At 46.1% G+C, this 14,008-nt stretch overlaps 1 protein-coding gene across 1 annotated transcript in view; it reads left to right on the top strand.

Annotated features, from left to right (window-relative positions):
* The window catches only part of TFCP2L1 (transcription factor CP2 like 1), a 53,474-nt gene that overhangs the window by 539 nt on the left and 38,927 nt on the right, over positions 1-14,008 (top strand). Inside the window, exons 2-3 of the mRNA XM_029933331.1 lie at positions 475-504; positions 3,207-3,358. Of these exons, the coding sequence (XP_029789191.1) occupies positions 475-504; positions 3,207-3,358 (182 nt within the window). The remainder of the gene's footprint in view (positions 1-474; positions 505-3,206; positions 3,359-14,008) is intronic.

Below are 14,008 nucleotides of genomic sequence, written 5' to 3'. Positions count from 1 at the left end.
CCGCTGTCCGCCCTTCGGGGGCTGGGAGAGGCGTCGCCAGGGCCCCGCGTAGGGACGGACCGACAGACCCCGGGTGGACCGGCCCCGCCTTGACGACCCCGGCGGGCGCGGAGCGCACACCTGCTGCCGCAGCCGCCCGGCCCGCCCGCCTTACCCCGGCTCTCCCGTCCACGCTCGCGTGGGAAGAGGGAGGAAACTTGCTGCCGTCGGCCCGGTGCCCATCGCGGGGACATCTGGTCCCCTTCTCTTTGCCCCTCGCTGCCCGGGTCCGTCTCCGAGCCGCGCGCCCTCTCCAGTCACCTTGGGCCGCGGGGGCGAGTGAGCGGCGAGGGCAGACCCCGCACTTCGGCCTCGCGGGCCGGCGGGCGGGGGCTCCGACGAACAGGTGGCCCCTTCCGTCCAGGTGGTCTTGCGTTGGTTGGCTTGGGGTCCACACTTCTATGACCCTTGATGGAAATCTTTCTTCTTCTGCAGGGACTTGACTAGTGCTCTTCAAAGGGACAAGTAAGTCGTGCTTGTTTTTTTCAAAGTTCTCTCCCATCCCCTTTAAGGAAGTAGGATCCCCGTTAGCTTTGGTTCCTGGAGGATTGTTTTTCCCTGTTCTGCAGCTGGCCGGGCACTAATGGGCAGTCACTTCATTTTCTGAACTCGCCTGAACCAGCTTTAGCCTGTCTTTATTTCCATCCTGGTCACAGTTTATGAAATGTGCCTGATTTAACCCAAAGGGCATTTGGTATGGGCTCAGAGAAAGTGAGTCGTGAGAGCCTGGGAGAGGGAGTCGCCGGCACTGATAGCCCCGACATGAGGGCCATTCTGAGTGCCCCTCTCTTCCCCCTCCCCCCTCCCCAAGAAGTTCCCACTCGGATTTAGCAGTCCACGTTATTTGGAATCCTGGCTTCTGATAAGTATGTGTCTAGTAGCGCTCTCTGAAGACATCACCATTCCGGAAGCAACGACATGATCGGGTTTAACTGATCTGGGTAGTAGGTGGCAGAGTGTACTTACTGTCTTAGATAAGGAGTGATGTCTTCCCAGCAGACCACAGTGATGTCATCAGAGGGAAGCTGGGGTGAGGGGGTTGTCAGGAGTCCGATGGGCGCATGTCAGACCCTGAAAAATTGTATCCACTCACCTGTATGAACTTTTTATTGTACTGTGCGATGTGGTTACAGTTAGGGTGTTTTGCCTGATTTTTAGTTTGTGGCCTTTAAATATGTTGCCATATCTTAAAAATGAGTTTGAAGGTGACCTTGATGAAATGTGAAAAACTTCCTGGATACTTAAAATGTCATCCTATTAGGGAATAATTCTCCCCTTGTTTAGGAGGCTCTTGAGCTACTGAGATGGAAATTGGGTCTGTGGAATTCCTTAGGTACCTTTTAAGGATTTTGGCATAGTACTGGGGGTCCGGAGGTGGGGTGGGAATTAGGGTGAAGGGTGCCACAAAGCCATATTGGCTTCTGGGGTCATTTGGGGGCTATGGATAAAGAAGCATTTGGTCCATGGTATTTATTTTTTATATTTTTAGTTCACTTCTTGGGAGCCTGGGTTTTCACGCTTATAGAGGCTGACCTCAGTGAAGGCCAAGGTGACGGTCAGTGCGGTTCCCGCAACTCCAGAGTGAGCGTCTTGTCCTTTTCCTTGGTTTTTATATTTTATTTTTGGTCGTCTTCTCATGCTGCAGAGCTTCTGCAAGTTGTTTGACCTTACCGGGGTAGCGGCCCTTACTCCTTTCTTCCTTTTTCTGTTTGATGTTCTCGTGACTTTTATTTCTTGGCAAATAAGAATGCCAGGCTTGAAACAAGTTACTGTTGAGTGATGGTTCTTACCACTCCTGCCTTTTCTTCTTCCTTTTTTTTTTTTTTTTTTTTTTTTTAATTTAAAGGCAGCAGCCCATGGATTATTAACTTAACACGGTCTGGGCAAACATGACATTATGCAATCCCGGGGTGAGCAGGCCAGCCTCCTTCTCCTGTGTTCCTAGATAACCCGCTTGGGCTGGGAGTGTGCACCAATCTGGCAAAAGCAAGGTGCAGTGTTGGGAGGGCCGGGACAGCGCTGCACGCCTGTCTTTGGGGAGGACCCCGCACAGGACGGTTTCCGGGTGTGCCCTGAGCCAGACTTGAACCTTGCTGGGGCGTGTGCTGGGTTTGTGTTTCAGAGACTGTTGGTTTATTGTGTCTATGAGGAGCAGATTGTAACTGTGACTCCGAGGTTTATATGGTGAAGTGGGGTCAGGGGATGGGATGCATAACCCGGGACGCTCAGAGGGAGGAGGGTTATCAAGATAAGGGCACCAGTGCTTTCTTGGCCCCGGTTTCTAAGCTGCTGGTGATTTAGAGATCTTAAAACAAAGCCTCTCCTGCTCACAGGTCATTTGTGAACTCAAAAATTTCTTTTTCCCTCTCGAGGGCATTTAAATCGTACGTCTAGATACAAGTCCTAGGCTGATGGGAGGTGGGTTGTTTTTTTTTTGTTTGTTTTTTTTTTGGTTTTTTTTTTGGATATGGTAGGGAGTTTTGTGCAGAGGTGGGGGAAAAGAATTTCTGAGCATCTTCAAACGGAATTAAAACCGAGGTTTTTCCTCCTTGTTTTGCAATTAGGGAGTACTAGAATGACCCTTAAAATTATGAGGTAGCTGTCTTTTTTTTAAATTGAAGAGTGGTGGTGGCAGGGTGTCACCTGAGTGAGTGAAATGCTAGTCCTACACATTTGCATAGTTTACGGAGCCCTAAGGACAGGGTTGTAGCCGCTGGCGAATAGAATCGTTGACTTAAAAAGTTACAAGTTTTGCTCAGATTCTTATGCTAACTGCAAGCAAGACTCCCTAAGGAGCAGCCTCTTGTGGGTGGAAACCTGGTTCACAGATCACCCCATTGCCCAGCTGGTCCCTTTGTCACAGAGATTTCTGTAATTTGTAGATAGTAGATAGGTTTGCATTTTTGCCTCCTTGATTTGATTCTGTAAATCCCTGGAGGGCCGTTGGGGGCAAAGTAGCATCCTCAGGGCCTGGGTTACTCGGTTTGAAACCCTCCTCTCCAAACCCACCTCTCCCAGCGGGTGCGGGAAGCTGAGCCAGCACCCTGCCTTGCGCTGCGCTGCCCTGGGCGGGATCCACCTGTCCGTCGAGGCCGTGTCTTGGACCTTGGGCTTCCCTTGTGCTCCCCGGGGCCCCGTGCCTGACGGCCCCCTCCCATGTGTTGCAGCGACGTGCTCGCCCTGCCCATCTTCAAACAAGAGGAGCCCCAGCTGTCCCCCGAGAACGAGGCCCGCCTGCCGCCCCTGCAGTACGTGCTGTGTGCTGCCACATCCCCGGCCGTGAAGCTGCACGAGGAGACCCTGACCTATCTCAACCAAGGTAGTGGCTGGAACGTGGGGCCGGGGCAGAGCCTTAGGGGCGGGAGGGGGGGGGTGACCTCCCCGAAGGGATGTGGTGTCAGCTTCCTTACCTTGTCGCGGTGGGGTAAAGGCTGTTGGATCAGACAGATTGCATGGACTGCGCCGAGCCTCCGGGTTTTCATCTGCGGAGTGGGCGCAGCAGCTGTGATGTCGCGCAGGCCAGCTGCAGGCTACTGTGGGGTACGTACGGCTTCTTGTGCACGGCCTCCGTGGAGCAGGTGCTCAGTGATCAGCAGCCACTGGTGTAATCACTGCTCGCTGTGACCGCAGCCAATGTCCTTTTCTGGACGTGGATGGAGCATGCTAGGTGTCCTAGGTCTGCTGTCCTTTCTGGAGCCACAGCAGGCCATGGCGGGAAGGAGGCCAGACTCCATGGGTGCCAGGCAGAGGCCCCGTGTGCTGCTGGTGACAGGACGACACACCGTGTCCTGGAGAAGTGGTGTGGGCTTTGCAGCCTCAGTCTCAGCTCTCTGACTTTGAGCTGCCTTCGCTGTTTCTGCGCCTCCGTGTTTTGCGTGTAAATAAACTGAGACGCATGATTTTGTGACATTTCAGAGGAATGAGGTTGTTTCAGGCGTCCAGTGTGATAATGGCCGTTGAGCTACTGATTGCCTTTATCAGGACGCGCGGATCACTGTCCTAACAGGTGGCGGTTTTGTGGTTTCTCTGTGAGCCTCTGTGTGTGTTTATCGGATTCCTTCCTGGGCCACTTCCTAGACATCCTGGATTCAGGTGGACTCATCGACCCTGTGTTTCCAAGTGGGGACAGCAGAGGGGCAGGGGCACGTGGCGACTGTCCTGCGGGGTTGCTGCTGTGCCATAGCAGTTTGCTGCCTGCTTTCTGGAAAGCTTGGAGAGCCAGTCAGGGGTGGAAATACAGCGCTTGCCAGCTTCTGGCCTGGAGCACGCTAGCAGGTGGCCCTGTGCCCCCTGCCATGGTCGACATGACCCAGTGGAAGGGCATGCCTGTCCCCGTGACTGGCTCACAGCCCCAGCTGGTTGCCAAGCCCAAACTCAGTTAGCATGGGATGTGGCCATGGGGAAGGATACCTGTGTGCTTGTCTGTGGCATGGCTTCTGCCATTTTCGTTTCTCTTTCAGAGAAGGTCAAGTGCTACTACTTGGGTACCTTCGCTTTCTTGTCTGGGCCTCTGCTTCTCTGTCTAGAGGTGGCCTGAAGAAATCGGCTCCTGTTCCCAGAGCATCGAGCTCTGAGGCTGGACCTGCTCCGGCCTTGTCCTGCGTCCTGCAAAGCCGAGAGTACCCTGTGTGAGAAACTGGGTGTGCGCCTGGCCCCCGCCCTGTCTTCCCTGCCCTCCCTCCACCCCTCCCCCCTCGAATCAGCCAACTTTGGACCATGTTTGGCAGTCTGCATACCAGGCCTTTTTAAAAGAGTTTCTCCTTTGCTCAGCCCAGAAAAGTTAAAAGAGGGGAAAAGAGTTGCCACGTGGTCTTACTGTCCTGTGTCAGTTTGGTATATTTACTTTAGATATATTTTAAGTTGCGTTTTCCTGGTTTTTAAGTTGCATATTTCCTGATTATTAACATAACACATGCTCCTGGTAAACAATGTGGATGATTTAGACAAGCAGAGGAAGAAAATGAGAAGGAAAAAAAGGTGACACCTCCTACTTTCCTCGGAGAACCCCCGCTAACCCGATTTCTACCTGTATTTGTGGATGCACCTTTTACCACCTGACCCTGCTCCAGAATGTGTCTCCTTTTCAGTTACTAGATTTATGAGGTTTTCGCATTTCATTCGAAATGCTTTGAGATTTTTGTACCGGTTGCATAATATCACACGTTTAGGTATGTTGCTTTGACCAGTTTCATGGAATGGACACTTGGCTTTCAGTTGCTATCTTTTTTTGTGAAATGTTGATTAAAAAAACATTAATAAATTACCTTTGAAGTAGGGTTACTGGATGGAAGCCTTCTCAGCAAAGTGTCCCAGTTTACACGTTTCTCTGTCTCTCCCAATATGGGCCATTGTGGCTCTTCATCTGAGTAGTGAAACCTAGATCTTAAAGCACAGTTTCTGTCACTGTGGTTATCATACGCTGGTATCCGTCAGTCGGTGTGGTCAGATATTGCAAAATAGGTTTCTTGATCTTTTACAGTTCTCCATCAATTACGCTTACGTTCTTTGTCCTTTTTCTATTGGGATGTTTATGTCTTACTGATTTTAAGAGCACATCGTATATGAAAAGTATTAACTTTTAGTTGCTATACGTTGCAAACATTTTTCCTCGATGGTTGCTGGCCATTTAACTATATTTATTGTGTGATGCTTATATTTACTTTGTGAGATCTATGACATGATTTTTTTTTTCTGTGTAAACATTTATTTGAAATGTCTATTGTAAAATCTTTTGGTCTCTTAAAACAGTTTTTCTTCTATGCTGAGAATGCCCACCCACCCCAAATCTCTTCGTAGGTTCCTAAACTTTGTTTCATAGCTTCTAAATTGAACACTGAAACATATTTGGAATATTTTTTGAAACTTAGTTATTAGACGTTAATGATTTTTGGATTATTATCACTTAGCATATATGTATTTTTTCAGCTTTACTGGTGAGATTTATACTGTAATGTTGCATATGGAATTTAGGATGTGATTATAAAGGTCTAACTTTGTTTATTTTTCTAGATAGTTAACCTACTAGTTATTGCCTAGTCTTCTCACTGGCTTAAAATGCCACTTTGGAAACATTTAAAAAAGCCATGTTCTAGAGCATTAGTCCAGAAACAACGCCTTGCCTTTGTGTAGGGGTTTGTCCCGTAGTCCAGACATTCATTGATTCTTGCCCCATTTCACAGTGAACTAATTATTGTGGCTTGGAAATTGTTTCCCTCTTTGAGTGTAGAAGTCCCTTTAATCATTTTTCTTAGCTACTCCCAAACATATTCTTACAGATGGATTTTATAACCACTGAATCTCCTTGGTATACACCTTTTTGTTTTCCACATCGATGTGATGATATACTTTATGAAATTGTTTCTTGATTATATTAAATACTCTTCTTGCAATATTTTCTCTTTTTTTATGTTTTTTTAAAATTTATTTTTGAGAGACAGAGAGAGACAGTGTGAGCAGGGGAGGGGCAGAGAGAGAGGGAGACCCAGAATCTGAAGCAGGTTCCAGGCTCTGAGCTGTCAGCACAGAGCCTGAGGCGGGGCTCGAACCCACGAACCCTGAGATCATGACCTGAGCTGAAGCCAGATGCTTAACTGACTGAGCCACCCAGGTGCCCCCTTCTTGTAATATTTTACATCATTAGAGTCTCTTTAACGTCATTTAAAATGTCTGCAAATTATTTCACTATTTCTTGTTATTTAAGATAGCATAGTGGCATAACTGCTTGAAGAAAATTATACAATTTTTTTTTCTTTCTTTTTTTTTTTTTTTTTTAAGCGTCTGTCTCCCATGCTAGAGTGGAAATTCTGAGAGCAGAGCCATGTCTTTCTTTTTTTAAGTGTTGTGTCCCTGGCATTAAGCTCAGTGCCTGTGATACTGAAGTAAGGGCTCTCTCGATATTTAGAACATTAAACAGAATAGGCATGATTTAATTTCCATTTTATTTTTCTCTCCTCTCCTTGTTGCTGTTATTAACAATGCTGAAACGAATATCTTTTTCAGCGTCTCTTAAAATAGCCTATACTTCTATGTCATATGACAAATGGTCACTGATTCAGTTAAAAACAATATTTTGATGCGTCATTTAAAACCTTTTTGGTTAATTGAAAAGTTGCATATTAATGTATTTTGTTTCTAATTTAAGAAAATTTATTTTTTTTAAGTAATCTTTACACCCAACATGGGGCTCAAACTCACAACCCTGAGATCAAGAGTCACCTGCTCTTGCTACTGAGCCAGCCAAGTGTCCTGCTAGTAATGGTATTTAAGTCCATTAGGTTGTCTCTATGATGTCTGTTGTACTATTTCTTTTTTTTTTTTAAATTTTTTATATTTGTTTATATTTGAGAGAGAGAGAAAGAGAGACAGCATGAGCAGGGGAAGGGCAGAGAGAGAGAGACAGAATCCGAAGACAGGCCCCAGGCTGTCAGCACAGAGCCTGATGCGGGGCTTGAACCCACAAACCGTGAGATCATGACCTGTGCTGAAGTCAGACGCTTAACAGACTGAGCCACCCAGGTGCCCTGGCTGTACTATTTCTAAGGCCAAGCCATATCTGCTTCCTTGTTAAGTTGTTTTTAAAGTTTTCTGAAACCACATTTCTCAGTGTAGTGTCAAGGCAGTGTGTTACATATGGGTGTCTTATCACCAAGCCTAATACCTGATTTTATATATGGTAAAACATGATTTGTAAAACAATGTGTGTCCTCTTCCTTGGACATGGATTTCCAAGAAATGGGTGGACAGCTGTTGCATGGAGGTCTGCAAAGTCCCAGATCAACCTTTCTGTTAGTGGCCAGATCTTTCCTGAAGGCTGGAGCTGGAAGGGAGGGGTAAAAGTGTGTAGTGGGGGAGGGGTCGGGGGGAACAGAGGTGGGGGAGGAGTAGGGGGGGAACAGCCGAAAACAGAACTCCAGGCGATTTGTGTGGGGAATTCTGGCTTGGAGATAAGGAACAGCTTTGCAAGAATGGCTTGTTATGGAGAAAGCTTTTGGTGTTTCCTTACCAAGAACTCTTGAATCTTAAACATTGTCATAGATTTTTGCAGGAATCTTACTTTCATTCATTCATGAATGAACTTCCTGTCCTTTGGAATGAGAGGGTGGTTTGGTGAGAAGAAAGTAAAGCCACAAGCGAAGGCAAGAATGAAGTGTGTGTGTGTGTGTGTGTGTGTGTGTGCGCGCGCGCGCACGTGTGTGCTTGTGCGCAGGGGTGGGGTGGGGTGGGGTGGGGTGCATTTAAGCATGGTGTCTTTCCAAAGAACTCCAAGTGGTTTAGGATAACTAAGGTTTGGGGAACACAAAGAAGAGCTTGAATGATACAGCTGGAGGGGGCTGGAGGGGTAGACAGGGAGGGTGGACCAGACGGCCAAGTTCTCCAGTTGCCTTGTAAAGGCTGAGCCATTTAATTGGGCAAGTTACTTAACCTCTCAGTGCCTTCAATCCTCATTTGTAAAATGGAGGAAATAAAATCGCTATAAAGAGGGGCGCCTGGGTGGCCCAGTCGGTTAAGCCTCCAACTTCGGCTCAGGTCAGATCTCATGTTCATGGGTTCGAGCCCTGCGTCAGGCTCTATGTTGACAGCCAGCTCAGAGCCTGGAGCCTGCTTCTAGTTCTGTGTCTCCTTCTCTCTCTGCCCCTCCCCCTCTCATGCTCTCTCTCTCTCTCTCTCTCTCTCTCTCTCTCTGTATCAAAAATAAATAAAACATTAAAAAAAAATCCCTATAAAGAAACTGCTGCTGTGTGGATAAAATGGGTTAATGCCCATAGAGCCTTGAAAATGGTGTCTGGCACATAGTTAAGCACTCACATATTGGCCATTAATGGAAACCTGTTTACCCTAATTCTTTTTTTTTTTTTGGGAGAGAGAGGGTACAAGTGAGTGAGGGACAGACAGAGACTCTCACAAGGGTAGATGGAGAGGGAGAGAGAAGGCGGGGCTCATGTTCACCTGAAGTGGGACTCAGACTTACAGACCATGAGATCATGACCTGAGCTGAGGTCAGATGCGTAATGACTGAGCCCATTACCCTTATAGTGATTCAGAGATGAGCACCGGTTGGTTCTAGAGCGAAGAATTGCAAGGGGGGATCTTTCGGACAGATTCAAGGCAGGAAGGCCTGCTGAACTTTCTGTTCTACATTCACTGTACAGCCAGATAATAGACATAACCTGGAGGAGACATTTCCTACAGAGGCTGTTGAAATACTGTCTTTAATTTTGTGATTCCAAAAGGCATTGGACCCCTCCCTAAATGATGTCACTTGTTGTGTTGAGTGAGGGTCGCTCTGCTTGGATCCTCAACCCTGTCAAGCTTTGTGCAGGACCTCAGCCTTTAGTGTGATACTTTGTTTAGCACTGTAGGATTTACAAAGTCTTTCTGATATTCTCTTTTGAATAATTCTCCCAAAATGTAGGCTTCCCATTTTACAGATAGGCTGAGAGAGGCCCAATCTGCTTCCCTCTCCTGTCTCCTGCAGTTAGGCAAGCCTGGGGAGTGGTTGAGCAGTGGTGTGATAACCAATGGGAGACGTGGGGTTTTTCCTGGCCTGGGACTTCCTACAAGGAAGGATTCTCTTCTGGACACTTCCGGGAGGGTGCCTGTCACTAGGTACTCCTCACGCAGTTCTGAGGATGAATGAGTGTGTGACACTTGGAGAGGAGACAGCTGAAGGAATGGAAGGGGGTAGACGACTTGTCCTTTGGCAGGAAGCCTAATCAGTCCCCTTCCCCCCTCCCCCACGCTCTGTACCCACCCTCAGTGACCTGAGGGAATAGCCCGGGGAGATAAGAGCTCAGGGCGGGGAAGTCTGGTCTTCCAGCTCCCAGAACGAGAACGAATGGCAGCTGCCTTTCTGACCAGCTTCTGCTGGGGAGTCCCTTAATCTCTAGAAGCCTCAGTTTCCTCACCTGTGGAATGGAGATAGATGGTCTCATTTTTGTGTTGCCTTGAGAATTAAGTGAGCAATGAGGGTCTGGCAAGTAGTAAGCACAGTTATGTGTCCCGTTGTCCCCAGTTATATCAGTGACTTATATTTATTAAAAAATTTTTTTAATGTTTATTAAAACATTAGAGAGAGAGAGGGAGACACAGAATCTGAAGCAGGTTCTGTGTTCTGAGCTGTCAGCACAGAGCCTGAGGCGGGGCTCCAACTCACAAACCGTGATGAGATGGTGACTTGAGCCGAAGTCGGATGCTTAACTCAGCCACGCAGGTGTCCCCTTAATTTTTTTTAATGTTTATTTTTGAGAGAGAGAGAGAGAAAGAGAGAGCAGGGGGAGGGGCAAAGAGAGAAAGAGACACGGAATCTGAAGCAGGCTCCAGGCTCTGGGCTGTCAGCACAGAGCCCTACAATGGGGCTCAAACTCACAAACCATGAGATCATGACACTTGACTGACTGAGCCATCCAGGCAACCCCAGTGACTTTGAATTTAAGGAATGAGGGAAAGGATTACTTGTTTTAAGTTTCTCCATAGCTGAAGTTTTCTTTCCAGATTAAGTTTTAGCTTGAAGTTTGGGTATATAAACTGAGCAAGCCAACTGCTCCTTACATTTTTTTTTTTAATGCTTTCTTCCCCCTGCCCTTTTTTTAAATGTAAAAGCGGCACACACTTACTGTAAAATAGAAGACCAAACAAATTTGTACACTAGACAGTTTTCCATAATCCAAATTCCCAGATTTTTCTTAGTCACGTGTTAACCCACATATGCCTAATTACATAGACGCATATGCATAGAGACTTATAGAAATATGTATGCCCCTTTTTTGTTAAGAGAAATGGGATCATATTATAGCTCTTCTCAGCAACTTGCAATTCCCCCCCCCAAGCAAAATATTCTCAGTGTTTTCATGTAGGTATATTGGAAAACTAAAAGTTGATCTTTACTAGTTACAGTCCATTTTATGAATGTCACATAATTTGTTCTGTTGAGGAACATCTGGCTTGTTTCCATTTTTTTAAAGTCTATTTTATTTATTTTGAGAGAGACAGTGAGTGGAGGAGGGGCAGAGAGAGAGGGAGACAGAATCCGTCTGTCAGTGCAGAGCCCTCTGTGGGGCTCGATCTGACGAAATCGAGACCATGACCTGAGCGGAGCCATGAGTTTGGACGCTTTACCAACTGAGCCACCCAAGCACCCATATTTTCATTTTTTAAAATAATTCTACCCAGCACGTCACTGAACTTTCATGTATGTGTATCTTTGTGCTTAAGCAGGGGTGAGAACATCTGTAGGAAAAATACCTGGAAATATGGTTGCCCGTACAGAGTTTAATAGACCCTGCCATCCTGCCTTGCCGTGCTGCTCCTAGTTCAGTGCCTGGAGTAGGTGACTGCTTTGCATGGATGAAGAAGGTCCATTCTTCTATATCTTTGCCCAAACCTTTTAACCTTAAAAACCTTAGAGGAGGGGCAACTGAGTGGCTCAGTCACTTGAGCATCCAGCTCTCGATTTTTGGCTCAGGTCATTATCCCAGTGCTGTGGGATCGAGCCCTGCTTTGGGTTCTGCACTTTGCATGGAGCCTGCTTAAGATTCTCTGTCTCTCTCCCTCTATCACCCCTGCTTGTGTGTGCATGTACACACCCTCTATCCCACCCCCCAAAACCTACTGAAAAACCCACTTCAAGTAATGGGGAAAGCATAAGGTATTCCTGTTGTAATAGTCACATCGTCGATATTGAATATGTATTTTGTTTTTTAATGTGGTTTTTTAAGTAATCTCTCTGCCCAGTATGAGATTGAACTCACAGTCCCGAGATAAGGAGTCATATCCTCCACTGACCAAACTGTCCGGGTGCCTCTGAAGAGATATTTATATATATTTTATGTTACTTAGTTATTAACTATTCTGTTTGCTTTCATGTTGTATATGCCTATTTTTCAAGTGGGCTTTTTATCCTTATTTGTATGGGCTCTTTGCATATTTGGGATAATTTGTTATAAATAGTTTTCCATATTTTTGTTGATTCATTTTTCATTCATTTGTTTAGTTGTTCTTTCTTTTACACAGTATAGGTTTTTGTAAATTTTTATGGAATCACGGGGAGCCTGGGTGGCTCATTCGGTTGAGTGTCCAACTCACAATGCTGGCTCAGGTCGTGATCTCGCAGTTCCTGGGTTCAAGCCCTGCATCACACGGGGCTCCGCAGTGACCACATGGAGTCTGTCTCCCTCTCCCTCTGCCCCTCCTCCGCTCATGCTCTCTCTCTCTCAAAACAAATCAACATTAAAAAAAGGTTTTTGTATGTGTGGGGCCAGGTTATTGGATTTTGTCTTAATTCTTTTTGTCCCATTCTTCATATCCCATTTAGGAAGCACCTCTACCTCAAGATTTTAATTTATTCACCTGTTTTTAAAAAATGTTTGTTCCAAGTCTTTGACACTGTGGTGTTTGTTTTGGCGAGTAAGGAATGAAGTAGGAATAACCGTCTGTTACTTCCCAGGTGGGTATCACGTTGTCCTGCCGTAACTTACAAACATGGACTCTGTGCAGCCATAAGAAGCATTAGACAGCTCCTTGCTTTCATCCATCAACACAGCCGGCATGTGGTGTCAAGGTTAATGAAGTCTTGCCCCTTCTTGGTAACACCACTTTGGATGACACCATTCATTATCCTTTCTTAGAACTGGGGGCAGATGAAAAGCTGGGAACCACCCACATTGATGGTTCTAGCTCTCTGTTCTCTCCCAGCTTACTGACCCTGTTTTCAGCCTGCGCTTTCTGTGAAAGACAGAACCCTCCTTCGGGTGTTTGGAGAATTAAATGAGATGTTTGTTGCTGTTTTTTTACTTGTTTTTGCCATGCACAGATACTTTATTTTGGGTTTGTAAAATTTAGAAACGTTTGATCAGCAAAGAGTTTTATAAGCCAAGTAACATAAGTTAAAAAGAAACAAACAAAATAAAGAACAGACGCTCTCCCAAGTGTCAGTTCCCCATGATTAATCATTGAATGGGAGTGGCGGTTGGTTTTTCTGTTTGTTTCTTTATTGTGTTTAAAGCCAAGGGGCATTTATTGAAACGAATTAAAGGTTAGTTGTACAGATTGCTTATCTCAGCTCATAGCATATAGAAATGATTTTTAATGTTTCAGAGGTCTCTCGGTCATGTCGAAGTTTAGTGGACCAATTAAGTTAAACTATAACACTTATACTGTCTAATTCCAGAGCGTCCAATGACCTGGGAATGCCATAGTCATAAGAATTATGTTAATACCATCCATATTCTGCAAACACTGTGTTAGAAATGAGAACAATGCTACATCAGCTCATTCAGTAACATGGTAAATGAAACAGGCCTCCGTCAGAGTTACTTAATTTTTAAAGTTTATTTATTTATTTTGAGAGAGAGAGACAGAGAGAGAGAGAGAGAAAATGAGTGGGGAGGGGCAGAGAGAGAGAAGGAGAGAGAAAATCCCAAGTCTTCTGCACTGCCAGCATGAAGCCCAATGTAAGGCTCCAACTCACAGACTGAACCGTGGGATCCTGACTTGAGCAGAAACCAAGAGTCAGCTGCTTAACTGAGCCACTCAGGGCACCCAGAGCTAATTTAAAGAGAGAGGACCCTTCAGATGACCTGCTGTGTTTGTAGACGTTTAGAAATTGACTTCTGGGGCGCCTGGGTGGCTCAGTCAGTTAAACCTCTGACTTCGGCTCAGGTCAGATCTCACATTCGTGGGTTCCAGCCCCGCATCAGGCTCTGTGCTGACAGCTAGCTCAGAGCCTGGAGCCTGCTTCCAGTTCTGTGTCTCCTTCTCTCTCTGCCCCTCCCCCTCTCATGCTCTGTCTCTCTCTGTATCAAAAATAAATAAAACATTAAAAAAAAAAAAGAAATTGACTTCTGTGAATCTGAATCCACCCTGTGTCTGTCCCTGGCAGCTCCAGCCAGGGCCTGATGGTGCAGAGGGTGTCCTGATCTATTTAAAATCTAGCTTTTCTTGTTTTTCAAGCACTGTGAGTGAGGCCAATGGA

Source organism: Suricata suricatta, chromosome 3 (genome assembly GCF_006229205.1).
Source record: "Suricata suricatta isolate VVHF042 chromosome 3, meerkat_22Aug2017_6uvM2_HiC, whole genome shotgun sequence".
NCBI classification, from domain to species: domain Eukaryota; kingdom Metazoa; phylum Chordata; class Mammalia; order Carnivora; family Herpestidae; genus Suricata; species Suricata suricatta.
This window is presented reverse-complemented; position numbering and strand designations above follow the sequence as displayed.